Below are 26,960 nucleotides of genomic sequence, written 5' to 3' on the forward strand. Positions count from 1 at the left end.
CCGGCACCGGGCGCGCCGTCTTGGTTGGACGGATAGTTTCCCTTTCGTGGGCGTGCAGGCGGGCGGGTGGATTGGATCTACGGCGATTTCGCCCAGACACAGACGCGAGCCAAACCTGCACTACTCTCTTTCCCTAAATTGGCCCCGGAAAAAAGATGGTCTACCACTATACACCACTGCACCTTCCCGCATTCTTCTTTTCCGCATACACCTCCTCTTATACCATCGTCGTCGTTGGTAAACCCGCTCTGGCACCGTGAGCCTTGTTATGTGTGCCTCTGCCGCTCGTTCAATCTGTTGCATTGTGTGAAGCGGCCGCTGGAACGGGATTTGGCTGCTCACGTGGTTCTCGCACTGCACGTTTAAATCCACCACCTCCGCCACCCCCCACTCCTTACTCCCTCAAGTCATCCTTACTCACCAAAGCCACCATGCCGCTCTCCCTCTGGTTGACCGTCACCGCCGCGGTTGGCGCCTTCGCCGCCACCGTCAGCACCAGTCTGAATGGCGACATCAGAGATCCGCACGGAATGGAGCACTTTGTTACGGTAAGGCCCCCTTACGCTCGGTATCCATCACCACCCTCCTGACATCTCCCCTCAGCGCCCGGAACTCATCTCCCCCAAACTCATGATCCGGAAACATCACCCCGAGTCAATCACACCCGGCTACTGGTTTGTCACGCCGTACTATGTCACGAATCAATTGCAGCGCCCCCAGACCAAGGAGTACATTCCCTGCCAGACCGGAGCCCACATTTACGACAGCGATGGCCAGCTGGTCTGGAGCGGAGCCTGCCGCTACGACAACCGCAACATCTTCGCCTTTACTCCCGTCATGGTAAATGGCACTCAACATCTCTCATTCTGGCTCGGCCATCAGTTTATTGGTGACCCCGCCACCATTCCCAAGGATGATGTCCCCGCCTCCGCCATCCTGCTCAACAACCACTACGAAGAAGTGCAGCGTGTTTTCCAGCATCCTTTTCTCGACTGTCATGAAGTTTCCTTCCAACCCGATGGCAAATCTGTACTCCTGACCCGGCTGTGGAAGGAGAAGCGCGATCTTACGGCGTACGGCAAGAAAGGACAGGAAGTCTTGCACGGTGGCTTCCGAGAACTCGACCTCACCACCAACACTCCCCGCTTTGACTGGGATCCTCCGGCGAACAATGTCACGCTCGATGAGAGTTGCGACAAATCTGGAAAGGGCTCGGATGTTGGTGATGCTTGGGATTACTTTCACGTGCGTTTGGCTTCTCCTCTACGCAGACTGACTCTCCCTGCTAACTCCCCATTTCTAGATCAACTCCATTGACAAGAACGCCGAGGGCGACTTCCTCATCTCTGCTCGCCACACGAGCACCATCTACAAGGTCTCCGGCAAAGATGGCACAGTCATCTGGCGCCTTGGCGGCTATTACTCCGATTTCGTCATGGAAGACCGACTCCCTTTCCACTGGCAGCATCATGCAAGGCTACTCTTCGAAAATGCTACCCATTCGATTGTGTCTGTCTTCGACAATGCTGGGGACGATTTTGGCCGGAATCCCGACATTCCGAACGAAGTGTCGTCGGGCAAGATCATGTTGCTGGATACGGCGAGCACGCCCATGACGGCCAAGATGCTGAGACGTTTCGATCGTCCGGATGGATTGAGGAGCCCGATGGGTGGCAGTGTGTTCTTGGCGGGCGGCACCGACCCGTTTACTTCGAACGTGCTGGTGAATTGGGTCATTCCTGGTTATTTCTCCGAGTACGACGCCCAGAACAACTTGATCTTGGAGGGTCGCTTTCAATCAGAGGGCATCAAAACGTACCGGGCGTTGAAGTCGGAGTTTGTCGGTGAGTACTAACACCAAATCGCGATCGGGATCCCTACGCTGACCGTCTTACCTTTGATAGGCCACCCAACCGAGCCCATCGTCATGAAAGTTCTCCCCATCACCTACTCCGACGACAGCGTCGCCTCGACTTTCTATGTGAGCTGGAACGGCGCCACAGAAGTCACTCATTGGGCTTTCTACGGCAGCAACACCGCATCCGGGCCCTTTACACTCTTGAAGAAGGTCAAGAAACGGGGGTTCGAGACTGCCTGGGTCATGCCTGGCGTGGTGCAACAAGCCTACGTTGAAGGCCTCGACAAGAATGGCAACGTGCTGGGCAAATCCAAAGTCGAGCCCATACAGCCTCCGGCGGAACGCATGGGGACATTCCAAGTTACGCTACCCGTGCTTGAGGATGCGGTGGCAATGCGTGGACAAGCGGCGCTCACCTTTACCGATGCCGAGTTCGCCCACGCCGCCGGCTCCAGCGCCATCGTGCCTCCCGGTGTTCCTCCCACTGTCAACCACGCGGCCATGCCACCATCCGAGGACATAATTGGAAGCGGCGGCAAAGGCGTAGGCGCCATAGGCGGCCTCGGCGCTCCCGGCCTCACTCATGGCCACCCACCGCACCACGTCGGCCCACAACCACCCATCGACCTCGAGAAATCCACCACTCCGCAATCACTGTCCATGGCCGGCCTCATCAGACCGGAGGAGTGTCCCAGGCCTCCCCCCATTCCACCTACATCGCGTTACTACCCCGCTCGCGCATCCGACGGCGCATCGCAACTGGTGGTGGATGCTTTTGCCATTTTCGGCCTCTTCTCCGTCGCGAGGGTGCTGCAGACTCGATGGCTCAAGAGGCGGAAGGGCTATTACGCTGCCCCGCCGTCGTACTTTGAGTCGCCAGAGTGAAAGTCACACGGAACTCATTGTGTTTTGGATTTTGCGCATTGGGTGTGGATATGCATTGGCAAGCAGGGTTTGAGTTTTAGCGACGCGCATTCAATGTTTGTATATGTGATAATCTTGGAGAACTTTCGTTTTCCTGCCAAATTGCTGTCTGACGCATCTCGACACCTTTCACGAGTCCCTCGCAACGCACTCCGTCATTTGGTCTTCGCCTTTCCCAATTGCCGCATGACCTTCTTCCTTTGCGCCAGCATATGCGTGAACAGTACGTACGCACCTGCAACGTACAGTCAGTATAGATCCGTATTTCATAAGGAAAGGGAGTCTCACCCGGCGCGTAAAATGCCAACACCCCCCAACAACACCTCTCAAAAAACGGATGCACTTTCCGCGCCGGTTCGCACGCCAGACAAACCATCCACACCTCACTGCCAATGCCGAGCGGATACAGGACGAGGAAAGTGTTGTACCGCAGCCACTTGAGCCAGTCGGGCGCGCTGCCGTACGCCAGCGAGGCCGTGAAGTAGGAGTACCGGATGACCTCTGTGATGCTCCAGGCAAGGAGCATGGTCGTGTAGGCGAGCGAGGAGTGCGCGAGTGCGGGGAACTTGTCGACGATGAGCCAGACTAGCAGGAAGCGCGAGGCGACTTGCATGACCGTTGTCGCGACCGGGGCGCGCACGATGCCTGGATGTGGTGAGTGGGGTATTACAAAGGGGGAGGGAGCGCTGGTGATTCACACACCAAAGATGGAATGCAGAACTTCCATTGCCGCGAGCGTTTGCGTCCATTTGGCGAAGAAGCCCGCTCGCTCGTAGACGTGCATGTAGTCGTCGTTGACGAGAGCGAGGATTACACGGCCCAGCAGGGCGGCCCAGAGCACGGCGGAGACCCAGTTGTAGAAGAGGAGATAGAGGGTTCCGAGGCTGAACACGCCCTCCTCGTCGGGCTTTGGCGCTGCCGCCGAGGATTTGGCGGGTTTTTGGGAGTCCTTTGGTCGGTCCATGTTGCGGTTCGACTTGCTTGATGAGGGGGAACTCGAGCAAGAAGGGGATTTGGCACGGAGAGGAGGAACGTCGAGATGGCCGGAGGTGGAATTGCTTTGCCCGCGAAAACTCTCGCGGGAAGAGCCGCACTCGATTCCTCAGGTCATCACGTTGATTCATGGCCACAGCGCGCTCAGATCAAAGAAGGAGTATTTCATACAAGTAGTGTTCGTAATGTAGTCCTCGATGGAGAACTCTGAGCATCAAATCCCGCCACGTCGTGCTTCCCGTGCACAGCGAGCGAATGTACTCGTCCATCATCGACATTCCCGGCATCATGGCTCGTCCGGCTCCAAGCTGCGAACGGATTACTATGCCAAACCCTCCTAACTTCCCAGATAGACCAGAACCATCGACTTGGACGAAGCCGGCTTGCCACACCCATTCACCACACACTTCTTAAATGGTGGTGGCAACGAAGGATCCTCCTCCCACACCGGCGCTTTCCCTTTGCCCTTGCCTTTCTTGTTCTTGGGCGACGTCCGACTTCGATTTTGTGCGCATTCGCCGCAGTACGCCTGTGATTGCCACAGTTAGCATGTCCTCGCCTCGATAAGGTCATCCTCCAAATACTCACATGTCCGCAACCCTTGACCACCCACACCTCTTGCTTCGCACCCTCGGCCCCCACAGCCAGCTCGTCCCCGCAATTAGGACACACGAGCACGTCGTCTTCACCCGGAGAGCGCGTGAATCCAGCTTCGGCGGGTGGCGGTGGTTCGTACTTTGGACTTGGAGGTCGCTGGTTGTGGTGATGATGGTGGTGGTGATGCTGCCTCCCGCCCAACCCCAGGTTGAAACCAGTCATGTTGTAGTTCATGAAGCCCGGCATTTCGTGCATGATCCGAGCAGCCGTTCCGACGGCGCCCAGGTGGAGTCCGGCGTGGGTGCGATGGTGATGGTGATGGCCAGGTTGACGAATGGGAGCAGGTAGATGGCGCCCTCTCTCCCGCTCTGGCTGTGCTTGAACCGCGGGTATTCCGGCATCCTCTCTTCCTGCATAGTCTTGGATCCTTTGCAAGAGCCTTCCACCAATGTTCACTCCACCTTCTCTGAGGAAGTTTGCAATGTTTCCCATGTGCCCGAAGCCAACATCTGCAAAATTGCGCGTGCCCACGGGGACTGGTGGCTCGTTGTTGAGGTTCGATCGCTGCCGGGTGTTCAGATGTACGACATCGTCATCGTTGTCCAGCGTCAAATCAATAGTCTCTGCCGCGCCCGCACTGGTAGCTAGTGGCGTCGCAGTTCGTCGAGGGCGAGGCGTTTGCGCTGCGGAGGAAGTGGCGGAAGGCTGTTGGCGAGGGTTTTGAGCAATGAACAGAATGTCATCCATATCGGCAGGTGGCAGAGACCTCCTCGCCGGTCTTCTCAGCCCCGCGTACCGAGACCGCGATGAATGTCGAGGGAAATCGAGGTACTCCACGCCAGGAAGCTCTGCTGTGCTCACTTCTGCCTCGTCACCAGAATCACCAAGGTCGATGACGGCGTTTCGAACGGCTCGAGGTATTCTGTCTGCACGTGACGACCTTCCCCCCGCTGCTGCCTGATTTGTGTCGTCCTCCTCTGTCAGATCGATCACCGCAGCGGCGGGAGGGTGTTCCGCCCGTGCGTTTCCATTCACGCTGCCACCACTTTGCGGCGCCGCTGACATCACCGGTCTTCTGAAGTCCAGGCCGTCACCGACATAGCGAGGTTGCGAAGGGCGGAGAGCAGACTCGAAGTCGTCGAAGAGGCGTTGTCGACGCGCGGCGTGCTCGTTCTCGTAGTGATCGTCTCGTGGAGGAAGGGAGTCGGTGCGGTGGGAGGCGCTCATGTTGCTGAAGCTCCGCTGTGATTCGGTGTTAGCGGGGGGTCTGGACTTGGTGGAGGGTGGGAGGCAGGAACGAAGGTGGAGCTTGTTGTAATCACGAGAGCACGGAGATTGAACTCACCTTGTTACTTTGCTGGCGCAGGAACGGAGGAAGATTGTCGCCACCGTCCATAACGCCGAGCAGACCTCCGCCGCGGGCAGTGCCCTGTGAAACTCGCGCAAGCAATGAGACGCTAGTTCACACCTTGCTATTTCCGGAAGGTTCCATTTGCAGTAGAGGAGTAGGCGTCGAACGGAGAGGGAAGGGGGTGGAGGTGGTGTGGTGGGGTGATGTGGGAGCAATGTGTAGTTGGCCGGCGGCAAAGGAAGTCGTGAAGCCAAGTTCTGCCTCAGGCAACAACGCCAAAATCTCAAAATCCCCAAGTGACGCACGAATTGAATGAACCCCTTCACCCTCGAGCACTCAGAACAACCGCAGTATTCCTTCACCGCCTCGTCAAATCAAGACACCAAACTCTCTACCGAGTGATCGACCATGGCGCAATCCTAAGAAGATGGCGACCGAATACGCGAACCGCAGACGCCTCGACCTGCGACACGGTGATTCCCATTTCATTCCCTTACACTGTTCCATCCGTTTTCGAACCACAATCCAGAGCAACCCACAGAGCCAGCCATGGCCGACGCATCTATCCCAACGCCGACCCAGGAGGAGTCAAAGGTGTCGCCGGCGGAATTGAAGAAGCGAGCCAAGGCCGAGAAGCAAGCACGGAGGGCGGCGCAAAAGGAGCAGCAAGGCGTGGTGGTGAATGGGGATAACCTGGCGGCCCAGGCAACAGAAGCTGCGCCGTCCACACCTTCACAACTTCCCAAGGTAGATCGACCGCCGAAGGCACAGCAGCAGCAGCAAAAGCAGCCCAAACCCAGCAGCTCCTCTCAGCCACAAGCAATGCCGGTGCGCCAACGACCATCTCAAAGTGGTGCGCCGAAGCCCATTCTCAAAAAAGACGCCCCCAAGGAAGACCACAAGCAAGTGGAGCTGTTCAGCCATCTCTACACCCAATCCCGGCATCACACCTTTGACGGCGTTTCGAAGGATGTTCATCCCGCCGTCCTCGCCCTCGGCTTTCAAATCAGCAGCTACGAAATCTGCGGCAGTAGTGCACGCTGCGTGGCAATGCTGCTGGCATTCAAGGAAGCCATCCAGGCCTACACCACCCCCACTGGCACCTCTCTCGCGCGACATCTCACCCAGCATTACCTCTCCCCTCAGATCGACTTTCTCAAAACATGTCGTCCCATTTCTGAATCAATGGGCAACGCGATTCGCTGGCTCAAGAAGCTCATTGTCGAAATCGACCCGAATACGCCGGAGCAGGAAGCGAAGGATGACCTATGTGAATTGATTGATGCCTTCATCAGAGAGCGCATCATCGTTACCGATCAAGCTATTGCTGCTTCGGCCAGCCGTCAAATTAGAGATGGGTCGGTGGTGCTCACATTTGCGAAGAGCTCGATTGTCGAAAAGACGATTCTTCAGGCGCACGCAAATGGTGTGAGCTTTCGAGTGGTGGTTGTGGATTCGCGGCCACTGTTTGAAGCGAAGAGCCTCGCCACCTCTCTGATGCACGCCGGGTTGGAAGTGGAGTATCTCCCCTTCTCCGCCATCTCCCACGCTGTGAAGCAGGCCACCCTGGTCTTGTTGGGGGCTCATTCCATGCTCGGAAACGGCAGGCTGATGTCTCGCATCGGCACAGCAGGCATCGCGATGCAGGCGGCCAAAGCGGACATTCCGGTGATTGTGTGTTGCGAATCGGTCAAGTTCAGTGGAAAGGTTGCGCTGGATAGCATTGTCCTGAACGAAGTGGCGCCTGCTGAAGAACTGCTGCTACGGCAAGTCGCCAAGCAGAGTGATATTCCCGAAGAGGACGGCAGCAAGGGCAAACCCTCGGATGACGCGAAGAGCGAAGCGACAAAGGTCAAGACGATGGCGGATTGGAAGGATATCACCAATCTGCAGGTTCTCAATCTGATGTACGATGTGACGCCGGCCGAGTATATTCGCATGGTCATCTGCGAGTACGGCAGTCTCCCGCCCAGCTCGGTGCCGGTGGTGCATCGGTTGGCGAACGAGGGCATGTAACGGTGGGGTATTCACGATAGTTCAATACAGCATTCTTCATCAATGTGCTACAGAGTATATGATGCTTGTTCCGTAGACGTCCTGCCCAGGTGCGCACGAATGCTGTGCTCGATTCATGATGCCATGTCGACTTCGCAATCGTACGCTCGATGTGGCTGTACGCTCTCGGCCGAGCCTAATCGATGTCTTCGATTCCAGCTTTCCGCCTGTCGGAATGTCGATTCAGTAGGTCGTCCATAATGTGGTCATCGTGATCTTTGGCGACATGCTTGGTCGGATTGGCGGCAGTGGATGTACTCTCAACCTCCGCCGCTTCGTGATCCTCATCTCTCTCGCTCAGACTGCTCTCATCATCATCCCTAGCCTCCTCCAACACGCCCAGGCCAAGGTTCATCTCAATGTGGTCTTCCTCATCATCCACCTCTTCCATATTCACACCGTCCTGACTTGCCAGAAGGTCATTGGCTGTCGCCAACTGGGGGAGCAGGTTTTGGAGTCGCGATCGCAGGTCTCCTGCTCCTGATGTAACTGCCTCCCTTGCCATGTTCGGTTTCTTCGGTCCACCGATGGTGACGATTCTTTCTTCCGTATCCTCATCGCTCTTTGACTCGGAATCGGAGGAGGAAATGGAGCTTGAGGACTCGGTGTCTTCGTCAAGAGACCCTAACGAGCTGGCACTACTATGTCGAGTGGTCTGAGTGGCGGGTGGAGTGCTGCGCAAGGCAGAGTCTTCGGAGATGGAGCCTATGGACGGGCCGGTGCTGCTGTCGCTTCGGTCTTCGTGGGTGGGGGAGAGTTTGGTTCGTTTTGCGCGGCTTGTGCGAGGTCTAGGAAGGGTGGAATCGAGGGCATCGCCAGATCTTTTGGTCCCCATTGTGAGTAGTAATGTGCCCGGGAATGGACGTTTAGACAGTAGTGCAGGGCAGACGGCCGAAAAGTTGGATTTGCTTGAAGATCGACGTCAACCGACTAGCGTCACTTTTTTGCGGAGGCGGGCCGTTCCAACGGCGCTCAGAAGAAAAATAGTGGGGCGAAATCTTGGCCCTGATTTTCTTTCCGTGAAGGTGAATCGTCTTGAACTTTCGGATATCCCGTTCGCAACACGCTGTCGGCCCGAAACAATGGCGAAAGCAATTCGAGCAGGCTCGGCAGCTCGATTGGAGCGACGACATGACCCTCTCAGCGAAGAATACTCCCCCACCCTTCCGATCAAGCAAAAAGCAGGCAAGAAGCGGAAGCAATCTCATGATCCGGAAGAGGAGCAGAGTGGGTACGTGGACAGCAAGGCCTCGCGACGCATTCTTGATCTCGGACAAGATCTTGCCGCGGAAGATGAAGCGGAGACACGGTCGAGGAAACCCGCTGCCCCGAGCACAGCTTTCACGTTCGAGAGTCGGTTTCCTATCGAGGCCGTCGACGAAGAGGAGGGAGGCGCTGAAATAGGAGAGTATGACGACGATGAGGAGGCATGGGGCTCAGAAGAAGAGGTGGAAGAGGTAGAGGTGGACCCCAACGATCTCGACACCTTCAATCGATTCAATCCTTCATTCGACCCTGCGGTGCTGCTGCGTCCCGACGACGATAAGATCGACCGTACAACGAGTGGCCCTGGAACGAATTTGGCGGATCTGATTCTGGAAAAGATTGCAGCGCACGAAGCTCAAGGGGAGCTCCACGATGACCACCCCCCGATCCTGGGCGGCGGCGAGCCGGACGACGCCGTGGAACTGCCGGCCAAAGTCGTCGAAGTCTACACTCAAGTGGGCATGCTCCTCTCTCGCTACAAGAGCGGAAAACTCCCCAAGCCCTTCAAAATCCTACCTACACTGCCTCAATGGGATGTCTTACTATCAATCACACGACCTGACAGCTGGACACCCAACGCCGTCTACGAAGCCACGAAAATCTTCTCCTCCTCCCGACCCGCCGTCGCGCAGGCGTTCAACACAGATGTGCTCCTGCCACGAGTGCGCGAGGATGTCTACGAGACCAAAAAATTGAATGTACATCTCTACAAGGCGCTGAAGAAGGCTCTGTACAAACCCGCGGCATTCTTCCGTGGCTTTCTCTTCCCCATGGTGGGAGGCGGGATGTGCACATTGCGCGAGGCACAGATTGTCGGCTCCGTCCTCGCACGGGTGTCAATACCGGTCTTGCATTCCGCCACGGCGTTGTACAGGTTGTGCGAGATTGCGGCAGAACAAATGATGCATGATGTGGAGTCTGCCGGGGCTTGCAACATCCTCATCCGGACTCTGCTTGAAAAGAAGTATGCGCTGCCATTTCGAGTGGTGGATGCGCTCGTCTTTCACTTTATGCGCTTCAAGAACATGCAGCAACCCGGCGATGCGAACGGTGATGTGTCCATGTCGGGCCCCGGCTTTCCCGGAAAGAAAGGCGCGGGCGATCCAAAGCTACCCGTGCTCTGGCATCAGTGTTTGCTCGCCTTTGCGCAGAGGTATAAAAACGAGATTACCGAGGATCAACGGGAGGCTCTGCTGGATCTATTGCTAGTCAGGGGACACAAAGGCATCGGGCCGGAAGTCCGGCGGGAGTTGCTCGAAGGGCGAGGCAGGGGCGTTGTGGAGGAGCCTGGGGCTGGGGTTGGCGGTGATGATACCATGATGGATGTATGAGCTGGCTCGATGGTACGTAGAAGAACTGATCTGCGGCGTCGAACGTCGCCTTCATTCATTACATGTCATTACAGCATTCAACCTGGTCGTTCCTGCCAAGCTGACGAGGTCTATCCCATTCCGACCAGATGTCCTCGACAATCAGTGCTTCTCCGTCTTCACAATGCTTCGGTCTATGTTCAAGAGTCAGTAAAACAGTCGGGCGAGACTAAGGAGGCCTGGACTCACCAAAGGCGATATGATCCTTGATGTGTGCCGCCTTGGCCAACGGCGTTGGGTACGCCCACGCCGCGTCCTTGTACGTTTGCCCACCGACTTGGAGGTCGTAGTACTGGCTCTCGCCTTTCCAGGGACACGTGTACTGCTTGTTGGAAGGGACAAGCAGCGATTCGGCGTCTTTGAGCGAGGAGAGGGGGAAGTAGATGGTGCCCTCCACGAACTCGTAGGAGTTGGCGTCGGCGATGTTGGTTCCGTTGATGCTGGCCGTGGCGTGGTGACTTGAGCCGGACTTGTCCTTGTCGTGGTGGTGGTGGAACATGCCGGTGATTTTCTGCATCTTGGGCGGTTGGAGTGGGGAGCGGATGAGGTTGGATGGGGTGATGGGTTGGAGCGTTGGACTTGGATTATGAGAAAGACCCGAGACGATGCCCGGCAGGGTCTTTATATAGTCCGCGCATGCCACACGGTGCTCCTCACCGGCGAGGATGACGTTTCCTTCCGGCGGAAGACTGAGCTGCGTGAATGGTTGTGGAATCTTGCGGTTGCTCGATTGGTCAGGATTACGAGATCATTTGTCAACTTGACTCCCAGTTGCATCCGCTACTCCAATCAGTCATCGAGGAAGGCAACTCTAGTAGGAACATCCTATTGCCTATTCTGTTTCAACGAAAGACTGCGAGAGGATCGACAATTGTACTGGTCGTCCCGCAAGAAGGCCCCAAAAGGTGGAGATCTCGAGCCGCAGGTGCCTGAGGCTGTTTCGACATCACCTTGCTATCCATCACGATCACAACTTGCCATGAACAACTCTAGACCATCCGTGGACAGCCTGCCTCAGTGAATGCCTTCCAATGCCATCTCTGCCCTAATCCGGCTTCGAGCTGTTCGATGAGACCAAAACTTCCTCGGCCTGCACTGTCCACAGCCTTGTCCCCGCCAGCACAACGATCGTGTCTCCGGCCAATGCGAAATTCGCAATCGGCGTCGCCTCGGCCGACGTATTCGCGAGGAAGTACTCGCCATTGAGCACGCCAATCACCTTGCCCAGTGAATTTCTGCAAACCACTCCCTCGCTTTCCCCCGTCCACACTCGCCCGGAATCGTCAACATGTATCCCATCTGCGATTCCCAGCCGCACCTGGCCAAACATTGTTCGACTCGAAGGAAGCATGTCTTCGTCAAGCTTGTAGGCATAGATGAACGGACCGAGCCACGAGTTCACGCCGACGCCCGTGGGGAAGCTTTCGTACACCGAGGAGGAGTCGGGTACGTAAAGCGTCTTCATGTCTGGAGTTACGCGAATACCGTTGGGGCTCAGGTCATTCCTGCTAATGACCGGGCGCAATATCTCGTTCTGCGGATCCCAACGATAGACACTGCTCGGAAGCATCGGTGATGGCCCGTTGGGATACGCGGCTTTGGTGAAGTCGAGATCCGTAAAAAACATGTACTTTTCGCTGCGGTTGGCCGGGTTGTACACCCAGACGATATCATCCGGGCCGTTGAAGTGCAGCCCAAAGTAGCTGTTCACGATCGTTTGAGTTTCAAGAGTGTGGACGTCGACGCTGATGATACCGCCGGGGTAGGTGTCATTCGCAGGGCCAGGAATGCTGGTAAAGTAGACCTTGCCTTCAAAGTAGTAGCCACCGTTTGGATTGCGGACTTTGCTACTGCTGTTGAGGGGACCAACGTGCCCAGTATCGAGGCTGAGGACATAAACTGTTCCGGGGAAGACGGCTAGTTGGGAGGGGGAGTTGGAGAACCAGACTTCGTTTCGTTCGGGTACCCAGACGCCGGCTTCGTGGGCAAACATGTCGTCTTGTGCACTTCGGTCTTGGACGAGTTTGATGGCAGGATTTGAGCCGAAGATGTTGCTGAATTCTGCGTCGTACGCAACGATTGGTGCTTGTGTTGCAGACTTTAGGAGTGCGTTGATGCGAGGATCGTTGGTCGTTGTGCCGTTGGCAAAGGTGTAGTTTTCGTTTCCGACAAAGCCATTGGGGAGAATATAGGTGTATTCGTAGGGAACAACGACGGGGGAGTTGCTGCTGGTGTTGTACGAAGGAGTCAGCGTAGCAGAGACGCCAGCGAGGGATGTTACTAGGATTGACGAGGACTTCATCTTGACTTGTGAGAGGAGGAATGAACATTGAAAGGCGGTGCCGATGCTTCTTCTCCTTTGATGATGTGGGCCATATCCCGGCCGGAGATCACGTCAAGCTTCTCACACCACGTCATTGATCGACATGGCGAGTCTGTATGAGTAGCCAATGGCATATACATTATAATTCCATACTGGGCATGCGGTTTGAAGGGCGGAATCATCGATCGAGAGCAACGCGGCAATAGATGTGTATGTGCTTGCGAACGAGCGGATAGAGAGTTGGTGAAGGAGCGGGGTAGAGCAGACGGCGTCGATCGATGACCAGACACAATGCCTCGGTGGCGTTCTCTCAACATCTTCCATTGTTATATCTTTATCGCTTTGCAGGGCTAGATATCTCCGAACCTGGGGAAATGCAGGAGGCATGGCAACGTCGACGACCACGGATGATGCCCAGCTGAGACAGCTGCTGCGAGACTTCATCTCGGCATGTCACATCTTGCACCATCATCGGTGAGTTATGTCTATGACCACCAGCAAATTAGAGGAGACTGATCAGACAAAGGGTCCTTGATGCGTTTGGCCATCTCTCCGTTCGCCATCCTCGTTATGCCGACCGATTCATCATGTCGAGATACATTGCGCCTGGGACAATTTCGTCGGAACGCGATCTGATTGAGTACTGGGTGGACGACGCCGAGCCGGTCAATCCCAGCGCATCCAAAGGCTACACCGAGCGCTGCATCCATAGCGAGATTCTGAAGCGGTTCAAGGATGTACACGCTGTTGTTCATAGCCACGCGGAAGCCGTGATGCCGTACACCATCTCCGGCGTGCCGTACGCCGTCCCTTCCCCTCCATGATATCGGAAAAGATTCGTTGACAGTTGGTGCAAGATACACAGATTCCGACCCTGCTCCCACATGGCTGGCTTCTTGAGCAGTACGAGTTGTCCGGTATTTGACATTGGCGACCACTACGAAGCCGGCGATCGAAAAGACATGCTGGTACGAAACACGAGACTGGGTGGAGTGCTGGCGTCGTACTTTGGCGAAGGTGAACCGGCGCATTCGGTGGTGTTGATGCGTGGGCATGGATTTACTGTGCAGGGCTCGAGCATCATGGATGTGGTGCTGCGAGCGGTGTATACGCTGCAGAATGCGAGTGTACAGACCACAGCTTTGCTAACCCAGGCCGCATACTTTGGGGGACCAGGTGTGAGGTCGGGAGGTATTGACGAGAGACCCGAAATGCATTATCTGACTCAGGAAGAGACGGAGGCGACGACGGAGATGTCGAGGCGGTCGGCAGGAAGACCGTGGAGGCTGTGGTTAAGGGAAGTGGAGGCCACCGGGATGTATGTGAATGCTGCGTGAAATATGTCACCTTACTGTACGCCCGTAGGTACCAGAATGGAACCTCCGCGGCACACAAGGCGGTGGCCTGTCGTCTTGGCGATACGAGTGTCTCATGATTGAGTGCCAAATATGGTAGCGTTGCTTTGAATTCGTGGCTGTGGCTTCGTATCCAAACTTGGTGACATTGTCACGCCACCCCGGAGACCTCGACAACAATGTCTATTAAAACCAGAAAGGTCCGCGACAGAGGTAAGAGAGTATTCATCAGCATCTTCATACTTCACTCACCATGCATTCCTTCATTCCTGCATTCATCGCTCTTCTCAGCCTTTCCCCGAGCCTCAGCTCAGCTGCGCCGGGCCATCGTCCTCCTCATCACGGCGGCGGCGGTAAGAAAAGTCCTTCCTGCCTCACAGATGCCGAAGCGCTCGACATCTCCACCCGCTGGCTCTCCATCTTCTCCAGCAACAACAACATCACCAGCATCGCCCAACTCGGCAAGATTGTGGCCAAGAACATCACCAGCGCAGACGACACCTTTGGCCCGCCTACGCAAGGCATCGACTCGCTTTACGCCGACATTTCTCCCAGCGGCCCCAACCCCGTCAACAACGTCCTCCAGACTCCGCTGTTTTTGCTGCATTCCTGCAATCAGATTGGGCTGAGATGGCAGTATACTGGCACGACTACTGGTTATGACTCGTGAGTTTCCAACCTGACCGCTCAATCACCGCATGTCTAATTATGGCAGGAGCGTCCCGGCGGGCACGAAAGTCGCATTTGAAGGCAATGATATCCTCACGGTTGACTTGGACACCAAGTTGATCTACAATGCCACATCTTCCGGCGATTGGATCTTGTTGGCGAGACAACTTGGCCAAACTTGTGACGTTTGAGGCGGGAGTTCTTGAGGGGCGTTGGTTTCATCAAACATAATGTGTACTGTTAGATAAATGTCAATGGCATAGAGGAAAAGGACCACTACTTCTGGGAGCGTTCGCCGTACCCGCTCACGAAAATAAGCCGGAACGGAAGGAGGGAATGTGTACAGTGGCCTACGTTATCCGGTCCTAGCTCCGCCCTCTTCTTGCATAGCCGACTCTCTTATGCCTGACCAGCAGTGTTGAAGTCGTTCAACGCGGTCTGCACACGCTTCGTCATCGTCTTCTCGCCCTCACGCACCCACACTCGGGGATCGTAGTACCTTATTCGCGGTCAGCACAGCAACACTTCCATTGGAATGCATCTCAAACTCACTTCTTGTTGGGCTTGTCGTCGCCTTCGGGGTTGCCCACTTGGCTGCTGACGTAGTCCTTCTTCTTGTACATGTAGTCGCGGATGCCCTCGGTGTACGCCCACTGAAGATCGGTGTCGAGGTTGACCTTGACCACACCGTAGGAGATGGCCTCCTTGTAGTCCTCCTTGGTGGAGCCCGAGCCACCGTGGAAGACGAGGAAGACGGGCTTCTCATCCTTGGTGCTCTCCTTCTCCTTCACGTACGCCTGGTGCTTCTTCAACAGCTCGGGGCGGAGCTTGACGTTGCCAGGCTTGTAGACACCGTGCACATTGCCGAAGCCGGCGGCGATGGAGAAGTAGGGGCTGATGGGGCTGAGCGCCTTGTAGATCTCGTAGATGTCTTCGGGCTGGGTGTAGAGGCTGTTGTTGTCGACGCTCTCATTGTTCACGCCATCCTCCTCGCCTCCGGTGATGCCGATTTCCATCTCCAACCACTGCTTCATGGGCGCGGCGCGCTTGAGGTAGTCGGCGGTGGTCTTGATGTTCCAGTCGACGGCCTCCTCCGACAAATCGATCATGTGAGAGGAGTAGAGGGGCTCGCCGTGCTCCTTGAAATGCCTCTCGTCCTCATCGAGCATGCCATCGAGCCAAGGGAGGAGCTTCTTGGCGCAGTGGTCGGTGTGGAGGACGACGGGAACGCCGTAGGAGGGAGCGACGGCGCGAATGTAGTGGGCGGCGGCGATGGCGCCGGCAATGGAGGCAGACTGGTCCTTGTTGTCAATGCCCTTGCCGCAGAAGTAGGCGGCACCACCCTGCGAGAGCTGCAGGATGATGGGGGCTTTGGCATCTTTGGCGGCTTCGAGAGCAGCGACAACGGTGGAGGAGCTGGTCACGTTGATGGCGGGGATGGCGTATTTGTTTTCTTGGGCATGCTTGAAGAGCTGCGTGGGATGTCGATCAGCCCATCAATGTCGTGGAGCTTCCTTCAATGGGGTCTAGAAGGGAGTGACGTACCGTGCGAACATCTTCGCCGTAGATGACGCCAGACTTGTTCTTGAGATTGGGACCCATTGTGGTTGTTTGTGGTGTGGTTGGTGAATGAGGGAAGTGATTGGAAGGTGGAATGAAGATGGGGAGATGTGTTGTTTATGTAGAACCGCCGACCTTACCCTTGAGCCGGTGCTTCGAGAAAAAAAGCCCCACCAATTTCACGTTGGCGTCGGCGTTGGCGTGGAGGGGCAGAGCAGCAACCCGGTTCGGTCCGACTTGAGGAGAGCCTCGACTTTTGGCACGACGCGACTTTTGGCACGCATCATTTCCTGACGACCGCGAAGACTTTCACAAAAGTTTCGAGGAGGCTCTGAAGACCATTGATCAGTGAAGGGATTGGCCAAAATGCTCTGCGCAAGTATGTGTTGACCGACCGTTCCATCTTCGCTCCTTACTGATATGTTTTGTAGTATCTGGCGAAGCGCCAGAACATCCAGTAGCCTCCAGAAAGTCCGGTCGGTCAACGCGCTCAGATTCCCCCCCGAGCCTCTTTAACAGCAGCATAGGAAACATCTTCGAACGGCGATTGATCGAAGCATACATCAGCGAAAACGGCACTGACCCAGTCAATGGCGAGGAGCTATCCATCGATGACCTCCTCGACCTTCGATCCGCGCGCGTGGTCAAACCCCGGCCTCCCACCCTCACCTCCATTCCCGCCCTCCTCTCCACGTTTCAAAACGAGTGGGATGCCTTGATATTAGAGTCATTCCAGCTCAAGCAACAACTGGCCGAGACTAGACAAGAGTTGAGCACCGCGCTGTACTACAATGATTCTGCACAGCGGGTGATTGCGCGACTGCAGAGAGAGCGGGATGAAGCAAGAGATGCGCTGGCCAGAGTGCAAGTGACTGGTGGTGCGGCGAATGGTGTGTCGAATGGCGATGCTATGCACGTCGATGGCCAGGCCCTGCCCGACGAGATCATTGCCAAGGTGGACGAGACACAGGCGCGACTTTCGGCCGGCAGGCGGAAGAGACCAGTGCCCGCAGACTGGGCGACCGCGGATGCCATTGCCACGTATGATGTCCGCACCAAGGCCGATACCCAATTCACGGGCGCCAAGACCCTGGCCGTCGATGAGTCGGGTGATTCCTTCCTGTGTGGAGATTCCGACGGCGACATTGGTGTATATGATCTGCAGGCGGCTGCCTTCACCACGCGAAGCAACGTGGGAGCCGGTGGCATCAACAGTGTCGGCTGGGCGAATGACAAGGCTGTGGTTGCTACTGCAAGTGGGACAGTCGTTGTCACACAAGGCGGATCGGTCGAGACGAAATTCACCCAGCATGCCGGAGCTGCTACCGCCGTCGCTGTACATCCCTGCGGCGATGTGCTTGCTTCTGTTGGCATCGACAAGAGCTACGTGCTTTATGATTTGCAGAATGCGAGAGTGCTGACGCAAATCTTCACCGATTCGAGTACGTGCAAGTGTGAATCACTGATGTGGAGCCACATGCTAATCCTGATGCAGTCCTCACCTCCGTCGCCTTCCACCCCGACGGCCATCTCCTGTGCACCGGCACAGCCAGCGGCAACATCAAACTGTTCGACGTCAAGACGAATCAACTCGTGCACACTTTCGAAGCGCCGCCCAATGCCGTCCGAGCGGTACAATCTCTCACTTTCTCGGAGAACGGCACATGGCTGGCGTCATCCAACGTCGATCAAACGAGCGTGTGGATCTGGGACTTGCGAAAGACGAGTCTTCTCAAAACCCTCGAGGTCGGCACGCCCGTCACCGGAGTGGCATGGGATTACACCGGGCAGTATCTCGCCGTTTCTGGCAGCGGTGGCATCATCGTGGAGCAATACGCCAAAAGCGAAAAGGCTTGGAGGGAGGTGCTGAGGAAGGCCGTCCCGGCTGTGGATGTCAGATGGGGAGCGAAGGCGGGCAGTCTGGTTGCTTTGACGGCGGAGGGGGATGTTGTCGTTCTTGGTGCTTGATTCGGAATGCCGTGGTCTTTATCGAGCGAAAGAAGTTGACATGCAATGTAGCATAATCTCCATTGCTTAAACACCTACTCTCCTTGTCGCAGCGATGGATGTCTCCCAAGCTCCTTATTGAAGCTTAGTCATTCCATTCGACGACATCAATGACCAGATGTTCTGAACTGGCATCGTCCTCGATGAACTATCTTTGGGTATCTGCAGTTGCCTTGGATGACATCTTCAGTGTAGGGATACATCTCGCCGAAGCTGACTCCGATGGTCGCTGACGGTCAGGCAGACAGCTAGGTACCTTACCCAATCGAGTGCGATTCCGCGATGAAATCTCGGACTCTGGTCCAACCACATACCATCGCATGTGGTGATCACCAGGAGCGACCAATCGGGAGACTCGGCCATTCTCAAACGGGCATGGATTCTGGCCAGCTTGCGTCGTGTCTCTATGCCAGAACCGCGCTGAAAGGACGGTCGGTGTACCGCTCGGGATACCAGCCGGCCGCCAATGGATCAATTTAAAGAGCTGGTCCGCCCTTGCTGGACCTCGACGGGTTACATTCAAGTAACTTGCGTGTTTTACATGATGCTTTCTCGACTCTTGCAACTGTCTGTTCTGGCTCCGGCTGTGGTGGCTCGCGGCATTGTTTGGGAGTCCTCCTGCCTGTCAGAGGTCACATCGCTCAACTCCACGCTTCCGATCGTGTGTGGCAGCCTTGCGGTTCCTCGGGATTACACGAACAACACCTCGAACGAAACGCTGGTATTGCCTATTTACAAGATTCCCGTGGCGAACGGGACAACATCGAAGCACAGCGTGCTGCTGAATTTCGGCGGCCCTGGCAATCCTGGCTTGAGCTCGTTCGCTGCGAATGCTTCTGCATTGCAGCTGTAAGTAAAAGCGCCGTTTGGCGAATTGTGAAGAGATGCTGACGAGGGTAGGCTTCTTGGAGGAGACCATGACGTGATTTTGGTGACCCCAAGGTGAGATGAGACGCCCTGGTTTCGATGCGAGTCACTGACAACACGCAGAGGCGTAGGAGGAAATCTTGATTTCTCATGCTCGCAAACTGACGCCGTGGCTACTCTGCACGCATCCTGGACGACTCTGAATGGTAACGCGTCGAATGTCGCTGAAGGCGAGTTATGGGCCACCACTGGTCTCTATGCAGACGCCTGCAAACAATCGCCGGGTGCTGCAAACGGCGACCTCATTGGGACTGCTTTCACCGCGAGGGACTTTATGCAGGTGGTAGAGGCTCTCGATGAAGACGGGCTGATATACTACCACGGTAGACAGCGTCTCTGCCTTCGCTTCAGCCGTGACTGACCTTGCGTGATACAGGCTTTTCCTACGGCACCGTGCTCGGAATGACAATCGCTGCGCTCTTCCCCGACAAGATTGGCGGAATGGTCCTAGATGGGAACGTCAATGTGTACCAATACTATCGGAATTCCTACGTCGGCCAATACCTCGACACCGACAAGGTCTTTTCTCTGTTTTGCTCCACCTGCATCGCAACACCGCGATTGTGTGCCCTCGCGCACAACCAGTCTTCGGCGGAACTCGAGAATGATCTGCTTGCTCTGTTTTACAAATTGAAGAGCCATCCTCTGCCGGTATTTTTCCCCGACGGCCTGGGAGGGCTTGCTGATTACACCTATATCACGAATCAGGTCAACTCGGCCCTGTACGAGCCGACTTCCTGGCCTGGTCTCTCGGTCCTGCTCGCTGGCCTGCTTGCCGGGAATACTACGCTCGTGACCGAGGCCAGTCTCATCACTACCAGCAACGCCGGACACGATTGGCTGTCCGGCATCAGATGTGGCGACAACCGGGTACGCGTGTCGGAACCAAGCGCCCTCAATTCGAACATCAGCGCAACTGAAGCCGAAAGTCCCATTTTCGGCAGCGACGCCGTGTCGTTTTATTACACGTGTGCACAATGGTCGTTCTATGCCAAAGGCAACTTCTCCTGGCCCCCAGGTGCCGTACGGATTCGCACGGCGAGCCCGGTCTTGCTGGTCGGCAATCTGTACGATCCGGTAACTCCACTGGTGAATGCAAAATCCAACAGCGCCGACTTGGAGGGAAGTGTGGTGCTGCAGAATGATGGCATTGGGGTGAGTGCCTGTACCGCGCTTCAAGACTCGACTAACCGTGCAACAGCATACCAGCGTTCTCTCACAGGCTTCGCTCTGCACTGCAAGAGCCATACGAGCGTATTGGTTCAATGGAACTTTGCCTCGGCCGGGCACGTCGTGTCCGGTGGATGTGCCCGCATTTTCTCTCGACAATGGATGGGAGACGGTCTGGAAAGAGCTTGCGAAAGAGGTTGGGGAGACTTATTATCCATAAGGCGGCCGTTGGTGACGATACTGCTGACGGATGGATGATGCAGTGGTGTTGTAGAATGAAATTCAGTGCAGGGTAGAACAAACGAGTGTGTTACAAATAAATCAAGCTGGAGTGTCGACGATGTACGCTCATCTTGAACTCAAAAGGCGCGGCGTCTCGTCCGGGTTGCTGAGCCTCTGACGTCGCAGGCAAGTTCAGCTCCTCCAACAACCGCGGTATTGCTTCCACTTTTACACCTTCCGCATCTCTTTACGAGCTATGGTGAATACCAATCGAGATGTCGGAGCCAAAATCGGCAGGCTCTAAACGACCACGAGAGAAATACTCCCGTCTGATTTGCCTAGGCTGCGGTGAGCGGCGGATCAGATGCGAGCTGCCCGATAAAGTGGATATCCCCGAGCCGGGGGAGCTACGAACCGTTCAAACACCATGCTACCGATGCAAGAGACTGGGCATTCCTTGCGTTGTTCGGCGGGCCATCATCGGCCGACCAGGACCGCCAAAGCATCCAAATACGGCGCTGCCATCCAGCAGCAAAGACCTCGAGCGGCGGGGAAGGGAAACATTGCTGATTCACAGCCCGCAATCGGCTGAAACAGTCCTCGTCATTCGCGCCGTCGACACTCTTCGCCGCCAGCGCGTCGAAGAGGAATGGTTCCGACATCTAGCGACCCATATTGGACGCACAGAGGCCTTGGATCTGTCTATCAAATGCATGGTTTCAGCTTGCGCTCTTGCAAGAAAAGAGCCAAATCTCACCCCACGAGACTGCTACGAAGTCCTTGCCCTTGCCCTCAATGCACTGCAGGCAAACATCAAGAAGTCTGACGGAGAGCCGAGCGATGATATGCTCGCGTCTACGGCGCTACTAGCTCCCTTTGAGGGCGTGATCGAGGCGCATGGTATTCCAACGCATCGGCATGTTGATGGCCTCGCTGCAATCTTGGCCGCAAGACCTGCGTCGTATCCCGTTACACAGCTGGCGAGGGAGATTCTGGACTACTATACTTGCGAGTCTGCCATCGTGGCCTTTATCCATGGCAAGCCCTCCTGTTTCGATGGCGTTGATCGAGCGTACTTTCTGAACGATCGGATGGGATTCCACGACAGTGATCGAGCTCAGCTTAAAGCTCTCGGCACCGAACTCTTCATTCGTACTCCGCGGCTCGTGGTGCTCGTTCGCTCGTTGCGCCTCGCGCCGTCTCCCCCGAAGCACTTGTTGCTGGATGCACTTGGCTTGTTGAGGTCACTCCTCGCGCTGCAAGACTCGCATGCCGAGGAGCGCTTGCTGCGGAACATCGAGATCCATCACTCGCCCCTCGGTCAGAGCCTGCGTTTTGCCCGTGTCCAGGACTTTGAAGCACTCGCATGTTACTGGCAAACCCGACTGTCCCTGCTTCGACTGGAATCGCGTATTCATGACTTGGCCGTGCAAGCCGACAGTGGAGATGAGGCAGTCCGCCCTACCTTTGGACCTAGGACCGATGAGATGTCCCGGCTTGTCAAAAACATTGTGATGTGTTCGGAATACGTAGGCGAACAACCCATCCGCAGGCACTTGCATCTGTTTGCATACGCGATGGTGGTGGTTTGGGGTGTGACGATGGACTTCAACCGGGATATGACTGAAAGCAGACTGCCTGACCTGTTGCTACGAACCATGAACCGTGCCCTGTCGGCAGAACCTGCGCTCACAATCTCAGACATGGACACGGCGGCGGACATATTTGCAGGTGGAGAGCCGAGGGGAAGATTTGCAGAGCTCTATGGTTTGTGATTGGCATTCTGAGCAGCGGTATGCTCATTTCAACTCGACTGGACTTTGGGAGTAATGGGCCTGATCTTCAGGTCGTTTGATTTGACCGCTACCTGATTTCCGATGGCAACGTACCGTCGAACCCCTACCGTATACTCGCGTCCAAACGGTACCTCACCTTGATCGGAGTCAGAGAGGGTTCGCGACAGCCACTCCCCAACAACCACTCGTTCGGGCTGCTCTCACAGATGCCCAGTCCACGATTGTTCCCTCTAGAGTTAGTCCTGCCACTGCCCCGGCCTACATGACCAACCTTCGCGAGCATCCGTGCTACGAACGACAATGCCGGAACAGGGCTTTTTGGAACCCCTCCGCAGTGCCCGCCTACGATGCCGATTTCCTCTTGAACCCGAGTTTGGGGTCATTACCAGCAAGTCTGCAAACCTCAAGATGCCGAAGCCACGAGATTAGGAAGCCGCAGAGATCGTGGCCTCAGATGCCAGCGATACGGAAAGGAGATTGCTGATGGGAAATGGCCGTCTAGGATCGTCTCTTGATCACCGCATGGTATCTGGTCGGCCTGACGAACCAATAGCCCAGAGTCTTCATCAGCCTGTCCTCCTCTTGTCCGACCATTTGCAAGTCGAAATTGGTGACCAGGATTGGCAGGATCTTGCACATTTCCAGATTCGAGATGTGTCGTCCGATGCAGGTCCGCGATCCCATTCCAAACTGTATATGTTAGCAGCGCATATGGATTGGAGGTGCAGGGGACGTACGGGGATGAAACTGTTATCCAGCTTCCTTCCGAGGTGGGGATCTTTGCTCGCTTCGATCCATCGATCAGGCCGGAACTTCTCCACATCATCGCCCCATATATCTCGATCATAGTGTGACACCCACGAGTTGATGCCCACCTGGGAGCCTTCGGGGAAGAACTGGCCCATCACTTCCGCGCCGCCGTGAGGAACTGCTCGCCACATTGGCAGACCAGTTGCCGGGCACAATCGCAGCCCTTCCTTAATGCACGCTTGCAAAAATGGAAGGTCCTGGGTCTCCTTGAACGAGACGGTGTTCTTGGTCATCCTCCCTTGACGGATCGCTTCGTCCAACTCAGCACGGAGCTTCTTCAGTACGTCGGGGCTGCGATAGAGATTCCACGTAATACTCGCGAGGGAAACACCGGTGGTATCGCTGCCAGCCCCAACGTTCGACACCAGCGTCATGAAAACGTCGTAATCGTTCACACCCCTTTCATTCTTTTCCGTCATGTCCAGTAAGAGGTCGAGAAAGTCTCGTTGCTGCGAGCCCGTGTTCACAGTCGCCTTGCGAGTTTTGACGCGAGAGCCGATTTCGCCGGCCACCGTTCCAAGCAGGTAGTTCATTCCGGAGGCTCCAGATCCAGGCAGTTTGGAGGCGATTTTGTACGCGATGGGATGCGCCCAGCTGTACATGCCGATCCAGGAGCCAAACTTCATGAAGCTGTGCATCCCGGCCATAATGCCGCCAATGTCTTCTCCTCGATCGAGGAAACCGAGACGTGCTCCATAGCTGATATATCCCACCACGTCAAAGGCGTAGCACTGCATCCAGTGAAAGACATCGATGGGAGTTCCAGCATCCGCTAGACGATCAAAACTCTGCCTAAAAACGTCCAGCGATGCGTCGACCGAGTGCTCGTACTTTAGCAGGTTGGAAAGAGAGTAGAGGCTTTGCGTCTTTCGTCTCTGCTCGGCGTGCTTCTTGATGTTTTGCAGCGTAAAGAGGTCCCACTTCTCGGGCGATGGATGCTGGAGGCCGTTGTAGAAGTCTGTTTTGGGGAACTTGGAACTGATGCCGTAGACGTTCTTATCTGGCTCGCTAATGCTGTAGAGGTTGGGGCCTAGTCGGACAACAGGGGCAAAGTACTTGCCGCGAGGTGCGTGTCGGCGATGCAGCTTGATCAATTCTTCATGCGCATGGCCATCGTAGGTGGTCTTGGTCCACCAGAGCCTTGAGAATCGCGCGAGTATCGGGCCAGGAATGCCGCGAGGAGATGAGAGGAGTGGTGATAATACGATATACGCGAGGGCAGCCGCAATCACTATGGAGGCCAGAGTGCTCAGATTCGCGACCTCCGCAGCCATGGTTGTGGCGTGTGAGGATTTGATACCGGGGACATGAACAGGCTACGTCCTCCATTTAGTTCGCGATGAGCATCTCGCTCCGAGAATCTGATGTATCCTCTTGTCGACGAAACCCACATATTGATCTTCATTCTCAGCCCCAGAGCTTTTAATGGTAAGCTACGATGCTCCACTGAGATCGGCCTTTATGATGACACTTCACGACTGCCGACAAATTCGCGCAATTCCACTTTGCTTTGCGACCGTAGGGAAGACAACCGAAAGTTTGTGAGTGTTTGAACTCGGCAATCTACAGCGACAAAGTGTCCAACCTCTCGGTCAGTTCGACCTCCAAACCATGCCACTTTGTCGGAAATGAGCCCTTCTCTCTCCAAACGCTTCCGCCTGGACCTGGCGCTCCGTCCAACTCGTTCAGGACCTTCAAGTCAAAATTGAGGTAGAAGCTGGCCAGCATTTTCGACATGACGACCCAAGCGAGATGCATTCCCGGACACTTTCGAGAAGGCGCGCCAAACGCGAGATTTCTGAGCTCCATATCGTTGCGGCGAGACCTGTCCGCTTCGAGCCACCGCTCGGGTCGGAAGGTCCGCGGATCTGGTCCAAAGATTTCCTCGCTGACGCCGAGCTGTTTCGAGTTCATGCCGATGGTGTAGCCGGCGGGAATGTAGTAGCCATCAAGGACAATGCCTTCAGCGGGGACGTCGCGGGGCAGCCCAATGGCAATATTCGGCCACATTCTCATCGCTTCCGCCATGCATGCTTGAAGGTACTCGAGCTTTGCCGCCGCCGCGTAGGGGACCGGGACATTCTTGCCGACTGTGCCGGCTTGGATGGCGGCATCGAGCTCCGCGCGCAGACGAGCGACGACGGCCTTGTCGCTGCTGATGCCAGCGATCATCGCCGCGAGGCTCCAACTCGTCGTATCGACGCCTGCGCCGAGGTCGGTCATTGCGAGTCTCGTGCCCCAGTTGGGCAAGAAGTCGGGGCGATTCTGGCTGAGTTGACGCAAGTCGTTGAGAATACATGGTGGCATCTGCGTCTCTTTGTCTTTGGTCTTTGCTTCATCGTACTCCATGATCTTGCCGACGGCGTACTATCGCGGGGAGTCAGCATCATCGGTCAGGCGCAATCGAATTGGCAACCGGCCTACCGCGAACACGGGCATCTTGTGCCGATTCTGATTGCCCGTTATCAGCTTCATGGCCACCCGCGCATACCTCTTCTCCAGATCATCCAGCCACGGGATATTCCCAATCATACCCCACCACTCCCACACCTTGTCCATGGCCGCCATGTGCCCATCGTCGGTCCCCTTCTCCACCGCCCCGTACTCCTGTCCAAACGTCACCGCCGAGTAGACATCCACAGTGGCCATCTCCCATTCATGATAGATGTCCACGACTTGCCCCGTCAGTCCGTTGAACCTCTTGATCATTCGTTTGAGAGTATCATCGATGTGATGCTCATGTTTCTGGATATTATTCGTTGAATAAACCGGCCCCGCATATCGCTTCTGCACGCGAAGCTTCTCAATATCAGTCTCCACCAGCATGTTCAATTTCTCCCGGCCTTGTGGCTCCGTTCCATCCTGCAAGACGTTGTAGAAGGGGCCCTTGGTGAACTTTGTGCCTGCTCCGTAGACTTGTTTGAAGTATGCCGGGTTGGAGAAGATGACTTCATTGGGTGAGATGCGGACGACGCTTCCATATTGTTTGTGGAGATCGAGGTCCAAGCGCGGGCGTCGCTGATGCGAGGACTGCCAGGTGATCCAAAAGGACGTGATACTCGCGAAGAATGGGCCCGGGATTCTCGCAAGTGGGTGGAAGAGGCGTTGGTAGATGATATAGACTGCCAGAGCGGCCACGGGGGCGTAGAGTAGCCACATTTTCGATGTTGTGGTGTTGGGAGGGGTAGACGATCGCAGCGGGGAGATTTATTAATGATCAGCCGCAGCTGATGCTGATGAAGCGGAGGCCGTCAGCATATACCTCCGACGCGATCCTGCAACCCACCCGATTACATGATCTACTACATGGGGCAGCCGATGCTGACAAGATTTTAGAAATCGGCTGCTGGCCGTGCATCAATGCTCGATGCGCCTCACCTGCATCGATAGTTTCTTCCACCATGCGGGCGCATTGAGTGGCGAAATCATCGTGTTGTCTTGCACGTTGTCAATCACCGCAATGCGAACGGCAGGCTGAGAACCCATTCCGAAATCTCCTGACGATCGCACGTCCACATAAGAGTACTCAAAGTCCACCGCATGCTTGCTCTTCTTCCGTGCTCGATACATACCCTTGTATAGTCATACTGCAGGTCTTCTAAAGCGAGATCAGCTGGAGCCGTCAACCGGCAGGCTGTGAGATGAAAGCATGTAAGAGGAGCGCGTAAGTGAGAGGAGTAAAAGGGCTTCAAGCCAATGAGCGTAGC

General features: G+C 55.8%; 16 protein-coding genes across 16 annotated transcripts; 8 read left to right on the forward strand and 8 right to left on the reverse strand.

Annotated features, from left to right (window-relative positions):
* The first annotated feature begins 159 nt into the window (after positions 1-159).
* BDY17DRAFT_291409 (ASST-domain-containing protein) lies at positions 160-2,867 on the forward strand. Its single transcript, XM_033732660.1, has 4 exons — positions 160-548; positions 604-1,245; positions 1,304-1,844; positions 1,905-2,867. Exons 1-4 carry the CDS (start codon positions 432-434, stop codon positions 2,741-2,743), a joined length of 2,139 nt encoding a protein of 712 aa, XP_033592958.1. The 5' UTR covers positions 160-431; the 3' UTR covers positions 2,744-2,867.
* On the reverse strand, positions 2,868-3,949 carry BDY17DRAFT_291412 (tyrosine phosphatase-like protein). The gene is made up of 3 exons (XM_033732661.1): positions 3,485-3,949; positions 3,071-3,427; positions 2,868-3,017 (listed from the first exon to the last, which is right to left on the reverse strand). Exons 1-3 carry the CDS (start codon positions 3,744-3,746, stop codon positions 2,938-2,940), a joined length of 699 nt encoding a protein of 232 aa, XP_033592959.1. The 5' UTR covers positions 3,747-3,949; the 3' UTR covers positions 2,868-2,937.
* BDY17DRAFT_291415 (uncharacterized protein) lies at positions 3,936-5,920 on the reverse strand. Its single transcript, XM_033732662.1, has 2 exons — positions 4,364-5,920; positions 3,936-4,304 (listed from the first exon to the last, which is right to left on the reverse strand). The coding sequence occupies exons 1-2, from the start codon at positions 5,597-5,599 to the stop codon at positions 4,113-4,115; spliced, it is 1,428 nt and encodes a 475-aa protein (XP_033592960.1). The 5' UTR covers positions 5,600-5,920; the 3' UTR covers positions 3,936-4,112.
* A 130-nt stretch (positions 5,921-6,050) lies between these two features.
* On the forward strand, positions 6,051-7,771 carry BDY17DRAFT_291417 (uncharacterized protein). The gene has a single exon (XM_033732663.1). The coding sequence runs from the start codon at positions 6,273-6,275 to the stop codon at positions 7,737-7,739; it is 1,467 nt and encodes a 488-aa protein (XP_033592961.1). The 5' UTR covers positions 6,051-6,272; the 3' UTR covers positions 7,740-7,771.
* Positions 7,772-8,700, reverse strand: BDY17DRAFT_291418 (uncharacterized protein). The gene has a single exon (XM_033732664.1). It carries the CDS (start codon positions 8,611-8,613, stop codon positions 7,915-7,917), a length of 699 nt encoding a protein of 232 aa, XP_033592962.1. The 5' UTR covers positions 8,614-8,700; the 3' UTR covers positions 7,772-7,914.
* A 129-nt stretch (positions 8,701-8,829) lies between these two features.
* Positions 8,830-10,404, forward strand: BDY17DRAFT_291419 (Bystin-domain-containing protein). Its single transcript, XM_033732665.1, has one exon. It carries the CDS (start codon positions 8,861-8,863, stop codon positions 10,373-10,375), a length of 1,515 nt encoding a protein of 504 aa, XP_033592963.1. The 5' UTR covers positions 8,830-8,860; the 3' UTR covers positions 10,376-10,404.
* A 112-nt stretch (positions 10,405-10,516) lies between these two features.
* On the reverse strand, positions 10,517-10,931 carry BDY17DRAFT_321194 (uncharacterized protein; the record flags this gene model as incomplete). Its single annotated transcript, XM_033736572.1, has 2 exons — positions 10,517-10,548; positions 10,604-10,931. 2 exons carry the CDS (start codon positions 10,929-10,931, stop codon positions 10,517-10,519), a joined length of 360 nt encoding a protein of 119 aa, XP_033592964.1.
* A 528-nt stretch (positions 10,932-11,459) lies between these two features.
* On the reverse strand, positions 11,460-12,716 carry BDY17DRAFT_321195 (uncharacterized protein; the record flags this gene model as incomplete). The annotated part of the gene is made up of 1 exon (XM_033736573.1): positions 11,460-12,716. One exon carries the CDS (start codon positions 12,714-12,716, stop codon positions 11,460-11,462), a length of 1,257 nt encoding a protein of 418 aa, XP_033592965.1.
* Positions 12,717-12,961: 245 nt separating this feature from the next.
* On the forward strand, positions 12,962-14,254 carry BDY17DRAFT_291422 (class II aldolase and Adducin N-terminal domain-containing protein). The gene is made up of 3 exons (XM_033732666.1): positions 12,962-13,211; positions 13,264-13,536; positions 13,603-14,254. The coding sequence occupies exons 1-3, from the start codon at positions 13,123-13,125 to the stop codon at positions 14,072-14,074; spliced, it is 834 nt and encodes a 277-aa protein (XP_033592966.1). The 5' UTR covers positions 12,962-13,122; the 3' UTR covers positions 14,075-14,254.
* Positions 14,255-14,345: 91 nt separating this feature from the next.
* BDY17DRAFT_307884 (uncharacterized protein) lies at positions 14,346-14,762 on the forward strand (the record flags this gene model as incomplete). The annotated part of the gene is made up of 1 exon (XM_033735150.1): positions 14,346-14,762. One exon carries the CDS (start codon positions 14,346-14,348, stop codon positions 14,760-14,762), a length of 417 nt encoding a protein of 138 aa, XP_033592967.1.
* A 398-nt stretch (positions 14,763-15,160) lies between these two features.
* BDY17DRAFT_321197 (fructose-BISphosphate ALDOLASE, class II) lies at positions 15,161-16,363 on the reverse strand (the record flags this gene model as incomplete). The annotated part of the gene is made up of 3 exons (XM_033736574.1): positions 15,161-15,260; positions 15,314-16,233; positions 16,307-16,363. The coding sequence occupies 3 exons, from the start codon at positions 16,361-16,363 to the stop codon at positions 15,161-15,163; spliced, it is 1,077 nt and encodes a 358-aa protein (XP_033592968.1).
* A 324-nt stretch (positions 16,364-16,687) lies between these two features.
* BDY17DRAFT_321198 (cell cycle control protein) lies at positions 16,688-18,289 on the forward strand (the record flags this gene model as incomplete). Its single annotated transcript, XM_033736575.1, has 4 exons — positions 16,688-16,700; positions 16,753-16,797; positions 16,849-17,763; positions 17,817-18,289. 4 exons carry the CDS (start codon positions 16,688-16,690, stop codon positions 18,287-18,289), a joined length of 1,446 nt encoding a protein of 481 aa, XP_033592969.1.
* A 583-nt stretch (positions 18,290-18,872) lies between these two features.
* Positions 18,873-20,645, forward strand: BDY17DRAFT_321199 (proteinase; the record flags this gene model as incomplete). The annotated part of the gene is made up of 5 exons (XM_033736576.1): positions 18,873-19,177; positions 19,229-19,270; positions 19,319-19,578; positions 19,632-20,410; positions 20,457-20,645. The coding sequence occupies 5 exons, from the start codon at positions 18,873-18,875 to the stop codon at positions 20,643-20,645; spliced, it is 1,575 nt and encodes a 524-aa protein (XP_033592970.1).
* Positions 20,646-20,922: 277 nt separating this feature from the next.
* On the forward strand, positions 20,923-22,422 carry BDY17DRAFT_321200 (uncharacterized protein; the record flags this gene model as incomplete). Its single annotated transcript, XM_033736577.1, has 1 exon — positions 20,923-22,422. One exon carries the CDS (start codon positions 20,923-20,925, stop codon positions 22,420-22,422), a length of 1,500 nt encoding a protein of 499 aa, XP_033592971.1.
* Positions 22,423-22,681: 259 nt separating this feature from the next.
* BDY17DRAFT_77567 (putative P450 monooxygenase) lies at positions 22,682-24,766 on the reverse strand. The gene is made up of 2 exons (XM_033738692.1): positions 23,181-24,766; positions 22,682-23,133 (listed from the first exon to the last, which is right to left on the reverse strand). The coding sequence occupies exons 1-2, from the start codon at positions 24,525-24,527 to the stop codon at positions 22,942-22,944; spliced, it is 1,539 nt and encodes a 512-aa protein (XP_033592972.1). The 5' UTR covers positions 24,528-24,766; the 3' UTR covers positions 22,682-22,941.
* BDY17DRAFT_291439 (cytochrome P450) lies at positions 24,624-26,489 on the reverse strand. Its single transcript, XM_033732667.1, has 2 exons — positions 25,678-26,489; positions 24,624-25,620 (listed from the first exon to the last, which is right to left on the reverse strand). The coding sequence occupies exons 1-2, from the start codon at positions 26,410-26,412 to the stop codon at positions 24,817-24,819; spliced, it is 1,539 nt and encodes a 512-aa protein (XP_033592973.1). The 5' UTR covers positions 26,413-26,489; the 3' UTR covers positions 24,624-24,816.
* Between the last annotated feature and the right edge of the window lie 471 nt (positions 26,490-26,960).

The sequence above is a fragment of the Neohortaea acidophila genome (assembly GCF_010093505.1).
Source record: "Neohortaea acidophila strain CBS 113389 unplaced genomic scaffold BDY17scaffold_2, whole genome shotgun sequence".
Taxonomy (NCBI): Eukaryota; Fungi; Ascomycota; class Dothideomycetes; order Mycosphaerellales; family Teratosphaeriaceae; genus Neohortaea; species Neohortaea acidophila.